This window comes from Papio anubis, chromosome 16 (genome assembly GCF_008728515.1).
Source record: "Papio anubis isolate 15944 chromosome 16, Panubis1.0, whole genome shotgun sequence".
Lineage (NCBI taxonomy): Eukaryota > Metazoa > Chordata > Mammalia > Primates > Cercopithecidae > Papio > Papio anubis.
The window spans coordinates 12,583,997-12,603,799 of NC_044991.1; the positions used below are offsets into that span (position 1 = coordinate 12,583,997).

General features: G+C 57.6%; 2 protein-coding genes across 2 annotated transcripts in view; both read left to right on the forward strand.

The window, feature by feature from the left end:
- BAIAP2L2 (BAR/IMD domain containing adaptor protein 2 like 2) overlaps positions 1-10,591 on the forward strand; it is a 26,669-nt gene extending 16,078 nt beyond the window's left edge. The window contains exons 5-11 of the mRNA XM_031656011.1: positions 5,786-6,025; positions 6,328-6,463; positions 6,595-6,811; positions 8,271-8,384; positions 9,025-9,232; positions 9,740-9,786; positions 10,103-10,591. Of these exons, the coding sequence (XP_031511871.1) occupies positions 5,786-6,025; positions 6,328-6,463; positions 6,595-6,811; positions 8,271-8,384; positions 9,025-9,232; positions 9,740-9,786; positions 10,103-10,178 (1,038 nt within the window). The 3' untranslated portion in view covers positions 10,179-10,591. The remainder of the gene's footprint in view (positions 1-5,785; positions 6,026-6,327; positions 6,464-6,594; positions 6,812-8,270; positions 8,385-9,024; positions 9,233-9,739; positions 9,787-10,102) is intronic.
- A 2,021-nt stretch (positions 10,592-12,612) lies between these two features.
- Positions 12,613-17,685, forward strand: SLC16A8 (solute carrier family 16 member 8). Its single transcript, XM_009217267.4, has 4 exons — positions 12,613-12,826; positions 13,468-13,611; positions 13,821-14,660; positions 17,114-17,685. Exons 1-4 carry the CDS (start codon positions 12,613-12,615, stop codon positions 17,428-17,430), a joined length of 1,515 nt encoding a protein of 504 aa, XP_009215531.1. The 3' UTR covers positions 17,431-17,685.
- The last annotated feature ends 2,118 nt before the right edge of the window (positions 17,686-19,803 follow it).

Consider the following 19,803-nt stretch of genomic DNA (forward strand, 5'->3'; position numbering starts at 1 on the left):
TAAACCCTGGAGGCGGAGTTTGCAGGAGCTGAGATCCGGCCACTGCACTCCAGCCTGGGCAACAGAGCGAGACTCCGTCTCAAAAAAAAAAAAAAAAAAAAGGAAAGAAATTGCACTATTCTTTTTCTCTCTACTTGTGGTGACCTCACTTTGTGACTTTCATAATCACATATATATCCACCTATTATCTTTTCCAAAAATGTCAACTTTACCCTACTACACACACACACTATTCAGTCAATTGCTCCCCCAGTTCATAAGATGAGACCTTGATTTAAAGCTTTCCACAAAAATTAGGCTGGGTACGGTGGCTTACACCAGTAATCCCAACAATTTTGGAGCCTGAGGTGCGTGGATTGCTTGAGGTCAGGAGTTCAAGACCAGCCTGGCCAACACGGCAAAACCCCGTTTCTACTGAAAATACAAAAATTAGCTGGGCATGGTGGCAGACACTTGTAATCTGAGCTACTTAGGAGGCTGAGGCGGGAGCATCGCTTGAACCTGTGAGGCAGAGGTTGCAGGGAGCCAAAATCGAGCCACCGCACTCCAGCCTGGGTGACAGAGCGAGACTCTGTCTCAAAAAAAAAAAAAAAAAAAAGATAACACCCTAAGAAGTATTTTCCTGCCCTCCAACTATTCTGAGATGGGGTCTTTAGAAAGCTTTTACTCCTCTCTTCATCCTTCCCATCCTCCACCTCTTGGTTTTGCCAAGATAGTTTAGGACTTAGTTTCAGACTTCACTAGTCATCTCTGCAGCATGGCCAAAATTATTCTGATAAACTAATTGTATGTATGTATGTATGGGTATTTGAGATGGAGTCTTGCTCTGTTGCCCAGGCTGGAATGCAGTGGTGCAATCTCAGCTCCCTGAAACCTCCACCTCCCACGTTCAAGTGATTCTCCTGCCTCAGCCTCCCGAGTAGCTGGGATGACAGGTGCCCGCCACCACCCCCGGCTAATTTTTGTATTTTTAGTAGAGATGAGGTTTCACCATGTTGCCCAGGCTGGTCTTGAACTCCTGATCTCAAGTGATCCTCCCACCTTGGCCTCCCAAAATGCTGGGATTACAGGCATGAGCCACCACGCCCGGCCTCAAGAACCTTTATTTAGATTGCACATGTTACCGTTGCTGGGTGTACCGCCATCTGTTACTGCTTCACCACACGTGTGATCAGATCCACTGCCCACTGCTGTAACCCCTTTCCATCTCCCACTGCCTCGAGGTCTCTGTTTTGATTGATTGCTGTAGTTAGAGAAACTTCATGGGTGTTATCTGCAGACACACTGTAAGAGCCTTGCATATCTGCAAATGGCTAGCTTTTGCCATGCCTGGTGAGTGGTATACTGGCCGGCGGAAGGGCTCCAGAGCTGCAGACCTTTTCTTTCATGGTCCAAGCCCCACTATGTTCTAGCACCCTGTGTTGTAGAATTGAAGTCTGGTCGTGATCTGTCTCCCTTCCCTTTTAAGTAACTGGCTTTTCCTTTGTGGGTGCTGGAGATTTTCTTTGTAACCTTGGGACCAGGAACTTGCCCAGGTGCCACCGTGGTGAATGCCGAGGTCAGCGCTCCTGCAGGCTGCAGGCTCAAGTCTCTCTTCCGGTTAAGGCATTAGTTCCTTTTCTGTTTCTTTCATTGTTACCATTCTGCCATCTTTCCTTCTCATTGTGGAAATCCTTATCATTGGAGCCTTCACATCTACGACCTTCTCCCTCACCACATCTATTTTGTTTATTATTTATTATTATTTATTTCTTTTTCTTTTTTTTTTTTTTTTTTTTTGAGACAGAGTCTTCCTCTGTCACCAGGCTGGAGTGCAGTGGCATGATCTTGGCTCACTGTAACCTCCACCTCCTGGGTTCAAGTCATTCTTCTGGCTCAGCCTCCTGCGTAGCTGGGATTACAGGCGCCTGCCACCACACCCAGCTAATTTTTGTATTTTTAGTACAGACGGGGTTTCACTATGTTGCCCAGGCTGGTCTCAAACTCCTGACCTCAGGTGATCTGCCCGCCCTGGCCTCCCAGAGTGCTGGGATTGCAGGTGTGAGCCACCGTACCCGGCCCTGGCTCAGGGTTCTTATCCCTCCCGGGCCCTCCCTGAGTCTCTGGATCTGAACCCAGGGGCCCAGGGGTACATGACGGGATCCAGAGACCCAGATCTTGGCTCAGACTCCCATCTGCCCGCTGTCATCACCTCACCCAGCCCCAGGCTCAGCCTTCTTGTCCCCTATTCTCCCACAAAAGGTCTGCCAGGGAGAAACAACTTCCTTTTTAGAAAAACAGTTTTATTGAGATAAAATTCACATACAATTCACCCATTTGCAGTGTACACTTTCTGATTTGTAGTATATTCACAGAGTTGTGCATCAATCAGCACAATCAAGCTTAAAATATTTTCAATACCCTCCACCACAGTAACCCAGTACCCCGGCCGGATGCGGTGGCTCATGCCTGTAATCCCAGCACTTTGGGAGGCGGAGGTGGGAGAATCACCTGAGGTCACGAGTTCGAGACCACCCTGGCCAACACGGTGAAACCCCGTCTCTACTAAAAATACAAACGTTAGCTGAGCATGGTGGTGCATGCCTGTAATCCCAGCTACATGGGAGGCTGAGGCAGAATTGCTTGAACCCAGCAGGCAGAGGTTGCAGTGAGCCAAGATTGCACCACTGCACTCCAGCCTGGACAGCAAGAGTAAAACGCCGTCTCAAAAAAAACAAAACAAAACTACAAACCAGTACCCCTTAGCTGTCATTCCCAACCCTCCAACTCCCCCAGCCCTAGGCCACCAGTAATCTACTTTCTGTCTCAATACATTTGCCCATTCTGAGCATTTCATATAAACGGAATCATACAGTATGTGCTCTTTTGCGACTGGCTTCCTTTTCATTGCTGGATAATATTCCATTGCTTGGATAGACCACATTGTATTTACTCATTTACTCAGATGTATTTACTCAGATGTCAGCTGATGGACCCCTGGTTGTTTCCCCTTTTTGGCTGTCATGACCAATGCTGCTCTGAGCATCCGTGTATGAGTCTTCACATGGACATATGTTTTCATCTCTCTTGGATATATAAGAGTGGAATTGTGGTGCCATATGGTAACTCTATGTTTAACTGTTTGGGGAACTTCCAGACCCTTTTCCAGAGTGTTTCCATGTCCCCAGCAGTTTATGAGGGTTCCAGTTGTTCCACGTCCCCGCTACTATTTGTTACTGTCTTTTTGAGAATAGCCATCTTAGCAGGTGTGAAGCGGTATCTCATTGCAATATTGATTTCCGGTTCTCAGATGGCTAATGATGTTGAACATGTTTTCCTGTGCTTCTTAGCTATTTATACATCTTCTTTAGGAGGAAACTCTTTTTCACCTGTGTTAAACTCCTTGTTGCCTGTAAACAGTTAACCATCAGCATTAAGAGAAGAGCTGACCCCTTCCTTGACTGCCTCCTGGTGGGTGAGGGTCCCTCAGGAGGGAGCTGTGGGTTGAACAGGCAGATTTTTCCCCTATGCATGGTGTGTCAGTCCACTGTGCATTGCTATAAAGGAATACCTGAGGCTCTGTAATTTATTTTAAAAGAGGTTTATTTAGCTCTTAGTTCTGCAGGCTGTACAAGAAGTGCATGACCAGCATCAGCTCCTGGTGAAGCCTCAGAAGGCAAAGGGGAAGTTCCTATCACGTGGCCAAAGAGGGAGCTGGTGGGGGGTGGGGGTGGGGTGCCACACTCTTTCTTTTTTCTATTTATTTCAAGATGGAGTTTTGCTCTTGTCGCTCAGGCTGGAGTACAATGGCATGATCTCAGCTCACTGCACCCTCCACCTCCTAGGTTCAAGCGATTCTTGTGCCTCAGCCCCCCGAGTAGCTGGGATTACAAGCATGCACCACCATGCCCAGCTAAGTTTTGTAATTTTAGTAGAGACGGGGTTTCACTATGTTGGCCAGGCTGGTCTTCAACTCCTGACCTCAGGTGATCCACCCACCTCAGCCTCCCAAAGTGCTGGGATTAAGGTGTGAGCCACCGCGCCCGGCCACTACAAGGAGATCTTGCATGAACTCATACCACTCATCACCGTGGGGTAGAGCACCAAGCCATTTGTAAGGGAGCTGCCCCCATGACCCACCACCTCCCACTAGGTCCCACCTCCAACACTGAGGGGTCACATTTCAAAATGAGATTTGGAGAGAACACTATACAAACCAGATCACACAGGGGAGCAAGTAACATGCTGTCTGACTCCACTGGACTTCAGAACATCCAAGATCTGACTCCTAAGACAGCTAAACATATATATTTACTTCTTGTTCTATTTATATTACTTCTTGTTCTATTTATAAGTAGAAGGCACACTTAGGGCCGGGCGTGGTGGCTCATGCCTGTAATCCCAGCACTTTGGGAGGCTGAGGCGGGTGGATTACAAGGTCAGGAGTTCGAGACCAGCCTGCCCAACATGGTGAAACCCCATCTCTACTAAAAATACAAAAATTAGCCAGGCATGGTGGTGGATGCCTGTAATCCCAGCTACTCAGGAGGCTGAGGTACGAGAAAGGCTTGAACCCGGGAGGCAGAGGTTGCAGTGAGTCGAGATCGCGCCACTGCACTCTAGCCTGGGCAACAGAGCAAGACTCTCCAAAACAAAACAAAACAAAACAAAAAAAAGCACCCTTACAAAAAGATTTAAAGAACTCTAGGTGCCTGGGCATGGTAAATTGCCTTTTTTATTCATCTTCAATTATTAGTCTTTGCTTAGTCCAAGTCTAGTCAATAACGTGCCTTCCCACCTCATCCTTAGCTTCTCTGGTTTACTGCAGCTGTGCAAATGTATTTCCAGGATAGATTCCTAGAAGTGGAATTGGTAAGCCCAAGAATACAGTCATTGGTTGCACCAATTTACACTTCCATCAGTGACGTATGAGTTTCTGTGCTTCCGCAACCCTTGAAAACAGTGTATGAGCAAACTTTCTGATCTTGGCTAATCTGAAAGGCAAAAATGGTATCTCGGTGTGGCTTTACCTCATACTTGTCTTAAACGCGAGCTTGACATCTTTTCATGTTTCAAAGCCATTGGATTTTCTGTGCTGTGACATGCCAGTATCTTTTCATCCACTTTTCTCATTAATTTGTAGGAGCTCTTGATATGTTACTGAAACCAGCTTTTTCTTGGTGATGAGTTGCAAATATGACAGCCAGTTTGCCATTTGTCATTTGCCTGTGTTACGGTTGGTTTTGCCATACAAAAACATTATTTTTATTTAGTAAAATTTATCAGTCTTTTCGAGTTCATGGGTTTGGTATCATACTTAGAATGGCTTTTCTACTTCGTAAACATATTTTTAAAAATTTTCCCATGGCCTCTTTGTTGGTTTTGAAACTGTATGCAGTGTTTCTTCTCACTCACCGTTTATTTTAATTTTTGTGGTACACAGTAGGTGTATATATTTATGGAGTACATGAGGTGTTTTGATGCAGGCATGCACTTACCTGGGTTCTTTGGTCGTAGTTTCTAGCTAAGCGTCATTCCTGAGCCTATCGCTGCAGGCAGGAGGATGGGGCGATTGAGTGGCCAGGCCTGGGTGCCACCCCTACCCCTGAGGCTGGGCGGTGAGGACAGCCCCGCTCAAAGCACAGACACTGAGGGGGAAGGCGAGGCGGGGCGGCGGGTGGTAAGGGGAAGCTCTTCGTGGAAAATGGAGGCACCTTTAAAAGTGGAGGGTGTGGGTTGGACGGTGAGCTGGCTTCTGGCTCCTTCCAGCTAGGAAATCCGGTCATCCTGAGCGGGTAGGGCCTGAGCTCTCAGGTCGAGGGTGCCATTTTGGGTCCCCAGGATTCAGGGAGCCGTCCGGACCTGGCTGACTCCCGTGTCCCCACCCGGCCAGGCCCGGGGGATGCTCCAGAACCGCGTGCTGCTGTGGAAGGAGCAGTCCGAGGCCAGCCGCAGCCCGTCGCGCGCCCACTCCCCCGGCCTGCTGGGCCCCGGGCTGGGGCCGCCCTACCCCTCGGGCCGCCTGACGCCCACCCGCCTGGACATGGTGAGGCCCTGGGCGCCCCCGCCGCCGTTCGCGCCCCCGCCGCCCCCCGCGGGGCCCTGGGGCCTCAGGCTCCCCGCCTGGAGCCTCCTGCCCCCCAGGCTCCCGCTCTACGCTGCGCCCCCCGGCCTGCCCTTCCGCCCCGGCGCGTTCTCGGCTCCCCCCGCGTTCTCCGCGCCCCCGTGGTGGCCCGGCCGCCGCCCCCAGAACCCCTACGCCGACGCCTGGGACTGGGGGTGGGGGCTGGAGTAGGGCGCAGCCCCCGCCCTCCCCGCCCCACCCTCCCCTGCCCGTCTCCCCCGCAGCCCCCGAGGCCCCTGGGAGAGTTCAGCTCCCCCCGCAGCCGGCACGGCTCCGGCTCCTACGGCCCAGAGCCCAGTGCGAGGCCCGCGTCCCAGCTGGAGCCAGACCGCCGCTCCCTGCCCCGCACGCCGTCGGCCTGTGAGTGGCCCCGCCCCGGGGCGGCAGGAGGGCCAGGAGAGGTGCGGGGGTGGGGCTGCAGCAGGAGGGATCGAGGGCAGACGCCAGGGAGAACTTCCCGCCCACGTGCCGCCGCGCTCTCCTGCCCGTAGCCTCGCTCTACAGCGGCAGCACCCAAAGCTCACGCTCCAACTCCTTCGGCGAGCGCCCGGGCGGCGGCGGGGGCGCCAGGAGGGTCCGCGCCCTGGTCTCTCACTCAGAGGGCGCCAACCACACGCTGCTGCGCTTCTCCGCCGGGGACGTGGTGGAGGTGCTGGTGCCCGAGGCCCAGAATGGCTGGCTCTACGGCAAGCTGGAGGGCTCGTCCGCGTGAGTGGGAGCCTTGGAGGGGCCGGGGGTTGGTTGAGAAGAAGGCCCTGGGAGCCGGGGACCCGGGGACCTGCCGGACTGAGGCTTCCCTGGCCTCCCCTGGAGGCCTCGGACAATGCTGCTCTCCTCCCGCCCCCCACACTCTGCCTCAGTTTCCTCATTCATTCAGTGGGAGTGGGAAGAGTCGCCTTACCAAGTTCAGGATGACGGCCCTTGAGAGGGGGCAGAGGATGGGGGATGGGCGGGTTCTTCCAAAAGTGTAGAAGTGGCAGAAATCCTATTGCTTGAGCACCTACTGTGTGCCTGCCTCTGGGAGGAGGCTGTGTCCCCTCTGCAGAGTCAGCCCTGGAACTCTGATGCAGGGGGCTGGGCTAGGAGTAGGGCCTGAAATGTGCTCACCTCTTTGCAGTCACTCTCAGTGGAAATCCTTAAAGCACCTAAACCGGGCTGTTTTGACACCTGGTGTGGAGGAAGAGTTGGGGAGTTTCATACAGTGAGGGCGCCAGAAAGCCCGGAGGACAGCAGGCCTGGCAGCTAGCAAAGGGAATGGATGGGCACCACTGTCCTGCAGGGGAAAACGGGGCAGATGGGGCTGGCTGGAGCCAGGCAGTGCCCCCTCTGGGCTTCATGGGCAGGGGAGTGTGCTGCAGGAATGCATGCACGGGCAGAGCGGGTGGTGGCTGCCCGCACCAGCCCACGGGTGGATGAGTGGACCTGTGCTTAGTGGATGGTGGACAGGTGGATGGGTGGACCAGCGGATGGGCCAGTGGGTAGGTGGAGTGTGTGCAAGTGGATGGGGATAAAATGGGAGGGTCACTGACTGGGTGGTTGGCGACATGGGAGGATGCGCGTATGTGGGAGACAGACACTGATGGGTGATTGGAGAGGTGTGAGTGGCGAGGGGGTGCTGGATGGATTCGTGGCTACACAGGGGATGGAGTATAGACAGGTGAGTGGGGGATGGGTGATGCGTGGAGGGGCTCATAGTTAGGCTCGAAGGTCCATAGCTGGGCAGGTGACCACAAGGACAGGAACAGAAGGGGGTCAGTGGAGAGATGACTGAGAACACCAACGACAGGGACACCCGCTGCTGGAGTACCTGCTTCACAGACCCACAGCAGAGGATGGTGTGCCGCAGATGCCCCAGGGACCTGAGGATAGAACCTTCTAGACCGAAGCTGTCAGACCCTCCTGGGATGTTCTGGGAATGTCATTATCCATCCTTGACTCACATAGCCTGTTAGGGAAAAGCATGGCATGTTTTACATCCATAGGCACTAGCAGGTGAAAACAGAAGTAAACATACGGAATTGATTCTAGTCTGTCAGTTTGAGGTGAAGTAGCTTCCAGAGACCCTGAGGGGAGGATAGTAGCTTCCGGCAACCCTGAGGGGAGGATGTCTTCTTTTGGTCATTGTCCCCGGGCCTGGCCTGAAGGACCCTCTGCCTCTGCCCCACAGGAGCGGCTGGTTCCCCGAGGCCTACGTGAAGGCTCTGGAGGAGGGGCCTGTGAATCCCATGACCCCCATGACCCCCATGATGCCTGTGAAGCCCGGGAGCGAGCTGCCTTCCAGGTACCTGAGTCATCAGGGGCGGGGCGGGGGTGGGGACTCCGGCGAGGGCGCCACTGCCCAGCGGAGAGGATCTGCTAGGTACAGGCTTGTTTGTTTTGAGACAGAGTCTCACCCTGTCACCCAGGCTGGAGTGCAGTGGCGCCATCTTGGCTCACTGCAACCTCCACCTCCCCACATTCAAGCGATTCTCCTGCCTGAACCTCTGGAGTAGGGACTACAGGCTCACACTACCACACCTGGCTATCTTTTGTATTTTTAGTAGAGACAGGGTTTCTCCATGTTGGCCAGGCTGGTCTTGAACTCCTGACCTCAGGTGATCCACCCACCTCGGCCTCCCAAAGTGCTGGGATTACAGGCATGAGCCACTGCACCCAGGTGGCAAGGTGCAGTCTTGAGTGGGCCCAGTCCCCTTCAGCCCCTGGAGAACCACCGGCCCTGAGCCCCTCTCTCTGCCCTGAAGGTCACTGCATCCATCCCTCTGCCTCCCCTCAGGACCTCCCTCCAGTCAACAGTCTCCTTGCACGCAGGTGCAGGGAGTAAGCTGTCGGATGCCTCCTTCCTAAGGTGCCCCAGCCACTGGCAGGACAAGGGATTGGACAGGCCCCAACCCCCTTCCTTCCCCTCCTTTCTCTGGACTTAGGTCCTACCCACTCCGGGGCAGCCATAGCCTCGACGACCTCCTGGACCGGCCGGGCAACTCCACAGCACCCTCAGAGTACTGGGATGGCCAGTCCCGCTCCCGCACCCCAAGCCGGGTGCCGAGCCGTGCCCCGAGCCCTGCACCTCCGCCCTTGCCCAGCAACTGCCGAGGCAGCATGGGCAGCACAGGGACTGCCACTGACGTCAAGGTGAGCCCTCGCCCGCCCTCTCCTGGGGCCTCCAGTGGGCAGGGAGGCAGGAGAGCAGGGATCCCGAGGCTCTGTCACTGGCTGTCTGGTAGGGGACCCGCCCACCTGGCCTCAGTCTGTTCCTCAGTGTGTGGAGGGGTGGTGTGGGGCTGAGTCCGGGCTGAAGGGGAAGACCAGGGTCCTGGAGCAGAATGTGACCTGGGGCTGGCCCGCAGGACGGGGCTGGGGGAGGCCAGGGAGATCATCTACCCATGGAGCCACCCCAGTCTTATTGTGGGGGCGTGGTTAGTCCTCGGAGGTGGTGCTCTGGCCCAGGGATTTCTCACTTCTGCAACCCACAGAATTCTGGGCTTCAGAACCTCAGGGTCTCATTTCCCAGGAGCCTTGCATGGCAGGGGCTCTCTGGCCCAGTCCTCTGCCCTATGGGCATGGGGAGAGGGAGGGGAGGGGCAAGGGATTGCTTGCCGCTCTCCCCACCAAACCAGCCCTTCCCCACCCCCACTGCAGAAACTGATGTCCTCAGGGCAGTCCCCGCCACAGGAGCTCTTCCCAAGGTGAGTCCTCAAACGGGGGGCCCGAACAGTGAGGTGGGTGGCAGGTGTGGCAGCACACACTTGTAATCCCAGCTACTAGGGAGACTAGGGGGGAGGATCTCTTGACTCCAACAGTTCAACACCAGCTTGGGCAACACCGTGGGACCCCATCTCTAAAAACAAAACAAAACAAAACAATAGATGAAGTGGGGCAAGGAGTGGATGGAGACCAAATAGGGGCAGGAGGCGGGACCTGGCTCAGTTGCCCAGCTGCCTTCCTGAGCTACGGCCAGGTGGGGATCATCTGCCCTTCTCACCCCGTCCTCTCCTCCTACAGGGGCACAAATCCTTTTGCTACCGTCAAGCTTCGTCCCACCATCACCAATGACCGCTCAGCACCCCTCATCCGCTGAGGCGGGGTCCGAGGTCATACCCCCCAGCACACCTGCCCAGGGACTGTTCAGAGCTGGCAGTGGCAGTGACAGCAGCAACAGCAGCGGATACCAGAAGCAGGGCGCTGAGACCAGGGGTGGCTGCCCTTCCCCAGACCACCCCGGCAGCCTGAGCAGCTCCAAAGCACTGGCTTGGGGTCCAAGACCTTCGAAGTAAAGCAGGCGGAATGGGGGGACAGGATGATTTCTCCCCCTCCAGGGGCCCCAGGACTCTCCCTGGGGGGCCTACCTCTTGCCCCCCAACCTCTTTTTCCCCTTTTCTGCCCCCGTGGGGAGGAGCCCCTTGTACCTGCTCCGTGTCCCACACATGCCTTCTCTGTACCTCTTTTGTAAATGATGAGAAATAAAGGAAGTGGACGCAAAGTGACGTGGCAGCAGGATTGGTGGTGTCTTATTTGGGGGACAGGCCAGGGGGTGAGGGATGGAGACTCCCCCATTGGAGAATGGGGTCCAGAGGGTACTGAGGTCCTGGCCATTCCCCGGGAGGCTATCTCACTCCCAGCCCCTCGTTTGGAGAACCCTTTAGGGCTACCCCAAAGCCCTGGCACTGCAGCCCCCATCTCCACCCACTCTCATTTTGATGTGTGGGTTTCATAGGAAGTAGTGGCTGCTCAGGTCAGGGGAGGGTTGGCAGTGGCCAAGGGCTGGGACCACCAGCAAGCTGCCCTCAGGCGGCCTGGACACAGCACTCTTTGTTCTGGACCCTCCCCACCCCCACATCCCCAGGCACAGGCATGGATTAGCTTCATCCTGGAGAAAGCCGCCAGCCCCTCCTGGAATGTGGCCTGGGGCGGGGGGTCGGGCGGGGGCAGATGAGGCACTGAGGTGATTAGAACCGTTGGGGTCTCTTCAGGGCAGGGCTGTGCTCCGAGCAGCAGACTAGGACCCGCTGGGCAGGGCCTCTGTGTCTGCCGCCCCAGGCTCCAGGAGGCAGAGGGATTTCTCTCCCTCCCTCCTGGACTGTCGGGACACGGAGCCCACCGTGGAGCCCCAGCCTGGTCTGGGGCTCCCAGTCTCTTCTCCCCTCCTGGACAAAAGCCTCTTAGCAGGGGTGTGGTGTGGTGGGGGCACACACTCTAAGCTCCAGGCCTGGGGGAGGGAGCGTCAGGCGGGAGTCCGCCAGAAGCTCAGCCCAGGCTGGTGGGAGGCTGGAGTGTCTGGCAGACCCCATCCGGGTAAGCGTCACCGGGAGCTGCCGCGGACAGCTGCAGGGACAGCAGCCCCTCCCTGCAGGCCTCAGGAGACGTGAGGCTGGACCTCACAAACCCACGAGGCAGGCTCAGGTGAGTGTGATGTGAGGGCTGCCTGGGATCACTCTCCCGTCTCCACCTTCAAGTGGCTGCCCCTGTGACAAGAGGACAACAGGCAGGAAAAGCCACGACCTGGTCCTAGTGGAAGAGGGGCAGAGTCCCAGATACCCTGGGGGTGGTGGCACTGCCCAGTGCCAGGAGGGACACTCCAGGCAGGAGGGGAGAAGGCTATCCCCAGCCCCGGGCTCCGGGCTCCTGGTGCACCTGTCTCTGAGTACACCCTCCTCATCTGTTAGGGGAGCGCTTGTAGCTGCTGTGAGGGCCCTGGGGGGAGCCCCAGGAATGAGACAGGCTTTGGAGCCATTCTTTGCATACAGAGGGTTTGAGGTTTGGAGGGCAGAAGGCCACTCTCCCAGTGCTGCTAAGGTTCCTACCTGTCTGGCAGAAGCCAGAGACCTGACTCCTCTCCCGCAAGATTCCCAGCTGGCCTGGGGGTGATCAATCACCCATCTCACATCGGAGGAAACTGAGGTTCGGAGAGGGGAGGCGACCGGCCCAAGTCAGGGAGGGAATCCATGGCTGAGCTGGGAAGCATGGGAACTCAGCTCCCCTGGCTGATATCTGTTGAAAGTGGCTTTTGTCCCCTTCATGTTCTAATGACAATAGTCATTTGTGATCACTAAGAAATATCAAGAACATGGCGCAAGGCTAAAAAGGAAAATCTTCACGCACACTGGCCCTTTGCAGCTGGCATCTGCCCCTCTGCTGTTTGTTCCGTTGTCCCGAGACCCTCACACATACTTTGGTACTGGTCGCCCACCTCCAGGCACACACCTGCTCCACTTCCCGATGCCTTCCACCTGAGGTCCTGAGGGGCCAGCAGTGTTCTCCAGAGGGAGCCTGCTGAGGTGCAGAGTCAGGTGGGACCCCTCGTCCTACCCTCATCCTTCAGCGCCCTTTGCAGGAGAAGGAGACTTGGGGTGAGATTCCTACCTCCGTTTTCCCTTTTGGTTCCCAGACCTGAGCCACGCTCACGTGGGTAGCCCTGTGCCTCAGTTTCCCCATGCTTCATCTCCATTCCCCTTCTCTAGGCTTCTGGCCCAGCCACAACCTCTTGTCCCCGCCCCCTCCCAACAGAGGCAGCCATGGGCGCTGGCGGCCCCCGGCGGGGCGAGGGCCCCCCAGACGGCGGCTGGGGCTGGGTGGTGCTGGGTGCCTGCTTCGTGGTCACTGGCTTCGCCTACGGCTTCCCCAAAGCCGTGAGCGTCTTCTTCCGGGCGCTCATGCGCGACTTCGGCGCCGGCTACAGCGACACGGCCTGGGTGTCCTCCATCATGCTGGCCATGCTCTACGGCACGGGTCAGTGTCCCCACCCGGCTCTCCGCCTCCTCAGGACCCCTGGGACCCGGAACCAGGAGACACCCGACCCCCTGAGCATCCCCCTGACCGTCGGGGCGGCCCCCGAAGTCCCTTCCTGCCTGTGGGAACCCTGGCACCAGAAAGAGGGGAAGAGAGGGCAGGAGGGGGTACAGCGGCCAGAGGCGGGGCCGGCCTAGGGGACTGCCCTGTGAGCTCAGAGGGACCCTTCTGAGATCTACACCTGCTCATTGTAGAGGCGGGAAAGCTGAGATCTACAGAAGCACTCCCCATTCCCGCAGCACTGACCTGTTAGGTGGGGGGCTTGCTGGAGTTCCCATCCTGGGAGGCGGGGCTGCGGAGGAATCCCAGGCTGTGCTAGGGCAGGACTTGGAGGCTGTGAAGGTTAAAGGGGTGTGGAAGTCCCCGCTCTGCTTGGGGTTTGGGTTCTCAGGAGGGGTGGGGATAGGGTGCTCTGGGCCTTGCCCTCGCAGGCTGCTGTCTCTTTGGCCTGTCCCCTCCAAGCTGTGTGACCTTGGCCAGACAATGCCCTCCTCTCTGGGTCCCTGAGCCGGAGGTGACCTTATTCCTTAGAGGACTCAAGCCATCCCGGGACCCGGGTGGTGACCCTGCCCTGCCCACAGGCCCCGTGTCCAGCATCCTCGTGACCCGCTTTGGCTGTCGCCCGGTGATGCTGGCGGGTGGGCTGCTGGCTTCCGCGGGCATGATCCTAGCTTCCTTTGCCACGCGCCTCCTGGAGCTCTACCTGACCGCTGGGGTGCTCACAGGTGAGGGCCCCCTGGTCTCCTCCCCTCTGGTTTGGGGGTCGGGGGTTCTTGCTGCAAGATCTGCCCTCGGTTTCCCTATGTGGGACAGTCTTCGAAGTCCTTCGGCTGGGTTCTTGGATCTGCTGGGTTCCCGGGCCTGGCCCCTCCCTCCTGCGGGGGCCAGGGAGGGGCTCCCTGGGGACCCCGGCACAGCACCGCCTCGCCCGCAGGCCTGGGCCTGGCCCTCAACTTCCAGCCGTCGCTCATCATGCTGGGGCTGTACTTCGAGCGGCGGCGGCCTCTGGCCAATGGGCTGGCGGCGGCGGGCAGCCCCGTGTTCCTGTCCGCGCTGTCGCCGCTCGGCCAGCAGCTGCTGGAGCGCTTCGGCTGGCGCGGCGGCTTCCTGCTGCTCGGCGGGCTCCTGCTGCACTGCTGCGCCTGCGGGGCTGTCATGAGGCCGCCGCCCGGGCCGGGCCCGCGACCGCGGAGGGACAGCGCCGGCGACCGCGCGGGGGACGCTCCGGGCGAGGCGGAGGCGGACGGCGCGGGGCCGCAGTTGAGCGAGGCAACCCCCAGGACCCGGCCCCGCCGGCGCCTGCTGGACTTGGCAGTGTGCACCGACCGCGCCTTCGCCGTGTACGCCGTCACCAAGTTCCTGATGGCGCTCGGGCTCTTCGTCCCCGCCATCCTGCTGGTGAACTACGCCAAGGACGCGGGCGTGCCAGACACCGACGCCGCCTTTCTGCTGTCCATCGTGGGCTTCGTGGACATCGTGGCGCGGCCGACGTGCGGCGCCCTGGCGGGCCTGGCGCGTCTGCGACCGCACGTCCCGTATCTCTTCAGCCTGGCCCTGCTGGCCAATGGGCTCACGGACCTGAGCAGCGCACGCGCGCGCTCCTACGGCGCCCTCGTCGCTTTCTGCATCGCCTTCGGCCTCTCCTACGGCATGGTGGGCGCGCTGCAGTTCGAGGTGCTCATGGCGGCTGTGGGCGCGCCCCGCTTCCCCAGTGCGCTGGGCCTGGTGTTGCTCTTGGAGGCCGTGGCCGTGCTCATCGGACCGCCCTCTGCCGGTGCGCCCCGAGGGAAGAGGGGGTGGCGAGCCTAGTGCCCCTTAGACCGAGGGAAGCTCTCTCCCCCCCCCCCCCCCCCCCCCCCCCCCCCCCCGTCTCAGATGGAACTTCCAGGGATGAGGGGAATGGGCAGCAGGCTGGGTGGACTCCCCTTCATGGCCAGTTAGTCCCTCCTCCAAGCCAGACCACCGGCTCTGGGTGAGGACAGAAAAGCCGAGGAAGGTGCGGGAAATAAAACAACACTGATAGCTGGCCAGGTCTGCCATCCCAAGTAGTTGGCACAAGGCCATCTGAAGCGCAAGTGCTTATTCTCATTTTGCAGATGAGGAAACTGAGGCACAGAGGCTTAGCGCAAGTTGCAGCCCCAGAATGAGAGCTTCAGTGTACCTAATGCTAAATGCCCACGCCTTTAGAATGGTGCATCTAGAATGGTGACTGGAATGGGGACAGTATCTTTGGGAAACTGGTGTTGGGACCAGAAACAGAGTGGGGGTGCTCAGCGGGCAGATGGGGAGAAGGAGAAGCACTGGTGTCTTTGACTGTGCAGATGGCCTGCTGGCACTTGTCACCGTCACCCTTAGGAAGTCATCGTCATGAGGGTGGTCAGGAAAGGCTTCCTGGAAGATCCCCCAGGTGAAGGCACAGCATGGATGGGCAGGGTTTGTTAGGGGGAACAGCATCCTTATGCAAGCAAGGCAGGAACCAAAACTGGAAAGGTGGGAGTGGGGAACATGAGGGTCTTCCCGGGCTGTCAAGTTACCTTGAAACAGCAGGGAGACTGCCTTTGAGTCCCAGAGGCCAGAGGGCTGTGGGATGGTGCAGTAATGGGGGAGGACACCTTGCAGGGGGCACAGGCTGCACTGAGATGGGGTGAGCTGCCCGTCCTTCCTTCAGGGCTGGGCTAACCGAGTGCCCTCACTGAGCTCTGTCATCCCACCTGACCCAGTGAGACGGGCAAAGCCCCTAAGCCAGTGTGTGGGCAGCCCACAGAATCAGCCTGTCCAGGGCTCAAGGAACTGTCTTCCATTTCTTGTGTGAATCTGGGTGGATCTGAGGGGCAGAGGAGGTGTGTGGGGTGAGGAGAATGACCTAGAGAGAGGGTGGAACGCACAGACAAACCACACTTTAGGGGGAAATATTTGCAATTAAGAGATTTTCCTGGTCGGGTGTAGTGGCCCATGCCTGTAATCCCAACACTTTGGGAGGCCAAGGCCAGACATGGCAAAACCCTGTCTCTACCAAAAAAAAAAAAAAAAAAATTAGCTGGGGTGTGTTGGCATGCACCTCTGGTTCCAGCTACTCAGGAGGCTGAAGTGGGAGAATGGCTTGAGCCCAGGAGGTGGAGGTTGCAGTGAGCCAAAATGGCACCACTACATTCCAGCCTGGGGAATGGTGCAAGACCCTGTCTCAAAAGAATAAGAAAATTCCTGAGGCCAGGTGCAATGGTTCACACCTGTAATCCCAGCACTTTGAGAGGCCAAGTTGGGAGGATCCCTTGAGCTCAGGAGTTCAAGACCAGCCTGGGCAACAGAGCAAGACCCCATCTCTAAAAATCCATAATAAAAGAGAGACAGCCAGGCGCGGTTGCTCACGCCTGTAATCCCAGCACTTTGGGAGGCCGAGGCAGGCGGATCACCTGAGGTTGGGAGTTCGAGATTAGCCTGACCAACATGGAGAAACCCTGTCTTTACTAAAAATACAAAATTGGCCGGGCATGGTGGCACATGCCTGTAATCCCAGCTACTAGGGAGGCTGAGGCAGGAGAATTGCTTGAACCTGGGAGGAGGAAGTTGCAGTGAGCCGAAATCGTACCATCGCACTCTAGCCTGGGCAACAAGAGTGAAACTGTGTCTCAAAAAAAAAAAAAAAAGAGAGAGAGAGAGACTTTCCTAAGTTTGAAAGTAATATGTACAAGTGATAGAAGCCTTGAGAAATAGAGAAGGAAACAAGTCACTGGCCCGCAAGCCCCGCCTGTGCTGATGATGGCTGGGTCTGCAGTGCTCATGGGCCTCCTGGGACACAAGGGTGGGAGGACTAAGTCAAGCCCCTGAGGACCGGGGCATTTACATATGGCAACAGCAAGAGGTGGAGGCCCCCAGGAGGGCAGAGCTAAGCCCATGGCCCCTCCCCACTCCCACCCCAGATGCCCCACTGCCAAGCAAGTCACAGGACACTTGTGGGGCTTGAATCAGTGGGAAGCGGGGACGCCTCACCAAAAGCCCCATATCACTCAGTCAATTGAGGTCCAGGGACAGCAAGTGACATTTTTAAGGTTTCAAATGTCAGAACTCACATAGGGTTTTACATTTGTAAAACAGGAATAAAGAGTGGGCATATGTGTGTCACCTATGAGCCTCACCAAGTCAATGGCACCACCCTTGACCTGAGAGTGCAGGGAAGTGAGGGGGGGACCCCGCAGGGCCTTACCTCTTCCACCTTCTCCCCGTCCCCAGGCCGCCTGGTGGATGCATTGAAGAACTACGAGATCATCTTCTACCTGGCAGGCTCCGAGGTGGCCCTGGCCGGGGTCTTCATGGCTGTTGCCACCAACTGCTGCCTGCGTTGTGCTAAAGCTGCCCCAGCAGGCCCAGGCGCTGAGGGCGGGGCCAGTGACACTGAGGATGCTGAGGCCGAAGGGGACTCTGAGCCCCTGCCTGTCGTCGCAGAGGAACCTGGCAACCTGGAGGCCCTGGAGGTGCTGAGCGCCCGGGGCGAGCCCACAGAACCAGAAACAGAGGCCAGGCCGAGGCTGGCTGCCGAGTCTGTGTAACTCAGGGTGCACCTGGGTGGGGTGGCCCAGTGACTTGGGAACACAGCTTCTTGTCTCAGAGGGCCTGGTACACTGGGAGGCTGGTCTGGGGTGGTCACTCCCGGGGTCCACGTCTGGGCTCTAGTTGATCCCCTGGGTGTCTGGGAACTGCCTCCCTCATCTGTGCCCCAAGTTCCACCAGGCCGTGCCCCATTGCCAGTGAAGCCGCTATGAAGCAACAGGAAACTGTTGATAAAGCTCAGCTGAACGACAGAAGGTTCTGTTCCTGCGCCTCTGCCCAGGCTCCGGCTGCCACCTGAGTTGGGGGTCGGGGTGGCAGGAGGGAGTCTGGGAGGTCTCTCTCCAGGCCCCTGAAGCTGGCTTCTAGGTGGGCAGTGTTGGGAGGAAGCGTCAGAGATTGATGAAGAGACCCATCGTTCCCAAGTGTAGACACAAGGGGCTGGGTGGGCACAGGGCTCAGGGGCACTGGGCTGGGTGGGCACAGTGCCTGGCTCCTGCCCAGCCCCACTGCTCAGAGCTGTTTGCTGAAGCCCCCCTCACTGGCGTCTGCCTTTTCCAGTGGAGGGGATGAGGGGTTGGCAGCAACTAGGGCTCAAGGTTGGGGGCTGCTTGCAGGTGGGGGGCCCGAGGGGTCTTAGAGGGCTCAAAGTCCCAGGGTCAGGGTCAGTTTGAATCCCAGCCCGGCTGCTTTCTTTGTTCACTGTAGGCTGAGCACACGACTCTGTCCCTGGGGTCCTGGGGGGGGCCGGGGCGGGGGGACCAGGTGCTCAGTAACAACATGGGCCCTGCTGCCTTCCACTAGGTGGCCATGTCCCCTCACCTTCCCAGAGGGCACCTCTCCCCCTAGAGGATAAACTTGGGTGTCCAGGGCCAGGGGCTTTTGCTCTGGACACTGTGCTGGCAGCCAGGTCATCCGCTGATCCCAGCACCTGCCTTCTCCCCACGGAGTGTCCCACATCTCCCTCGCACTTTGACATCTGACCTCCTGCACTTGGATCCAGGTGCACAAATCTGGCAAGACGCAATCTATTCCCTCTACGCATTTATCCTCCTCCCATACATCACACCCCCTCTTTCTTTGCCTCCCTCTGAATCATCAGCGTGGTGAACAGGCCCCTGCAGAGGAAGCCACCTTCCCTCCGCAAACTCCCCTTGCCTTCCAGCCCAGTCCATAGTGACCCCTCCCCACTGGTCCCTGCTGGCCCTCATATTCCATCCAGGCCCCAGGAAGGTCTGGGGAGCCTCACAGATGCCTGGCCAGCTTCTGCTTATACAGCTTATGGCTTCCCCTGTGCCACTAGAGCAGCGACTACGTTTGACTTTATTTATTTTATTTTATTTATTGAAACGGAGTCTCGCTCTGTTGCCCAGGCTGGAGTGCAGTGGCACAAGCTTGGCTCACTGCAAGCTCCGCCTCCCAGGTTCACACCATTCTCCTGCCTCAGCCTCGGGAGTAGCTGGGACTACAGGTGCCTGCCACCATGCCCGGCTTATTTTTTGTAGTTTTAGTGGAGACGGGGTTTCACCGTGTTAGCCAGGATGGTCTTGATCTCCTGACCTCGTGATCTGGCTGCCTTGGCCTCCCAAAGTGCTGGGATTACAGGCGTGAGCCATCGCGCCCAGCCCTTTTGACTTTAACACTTAAGAGTGCTTACTTACTCTGTGCCAAGCCCTGTTCCAAGCCCTTTCTAGATGTTCATTTAATCTCCTAACAAGCCAATGAGGTAGGTGCCACACTTCAGATAGGGAAACTGAGGCCCAGGGAGATCAGGAACTAACCCAGGCTGTCAGTTCCAGCCTGTGCCCTTGGCCTCCACTCTGGCTGCCCCCTTCAGGGACGTGGTGAGGTCTGTCTCATGGCTCTGCGGGGACCCAGGTGGGCTCCTGGTGACAGCCGGCCCCTCCTCTATGTCCCACCCTTGCCAAGCCTCCCATTTGGGTTTGTGCCCAGCACTGCATGCTCAAAGCTCAAACCCTTTCTCCATCCTGGACTCAGCCCGCTTCGCACACCCTCTTGCCCCCTCCCATTATCAGGATGGCCATATTCATCATCCAAACTGGAACATGTTACGTTAGAGTGACAAGGGCCACTATGACTGATCACACCAGGCCGAGGCTGGCCAGGAGAAGCAGAAGTGGCCACCCTGTTTCTGCCACTCTGCAGACACTCCCCATGGCCTCTCTCCACACCTCTCTTCCCACAGCCCTTTCCCCATCGCCCGGGGGCACAGGTGCACCTGGAGTCAGCACTTGCCCCTTACCACCCTCCCCTACTTGGGGGCTGTCGCCCTGGCTCCATGTCTGCCCGTCTCTTCCCCAAAGGTTTATTTCCTGTTGGAAGCACAGAAAGGTCACAGACTGGGGGCAGGGGGC

Coding starts and splice junctions, on each gene's coding strand:
- SLC16A8 (XM_009217267.4), top strand. CDS start 12,613: ATGGGCGCTGGCGGCCCCCGGCGGGGCGAGGGCCCCCCAGACGGCGGC. Junction 12,827..13,467: donor GGCCATGCTCTACGGCACGG/GTCAGTGTCCCC, acceptor CCCTGCCCACAG/GCCCCGTGTCCAGCATCCTC. Junction 13,612..13,820: donor GACCGCTGGGGTGCTCACAG/GTGAGGGCCCCC, acceptor CCTCGCCCGCAG/GCCTGGGCCTGGCCCTCAAC.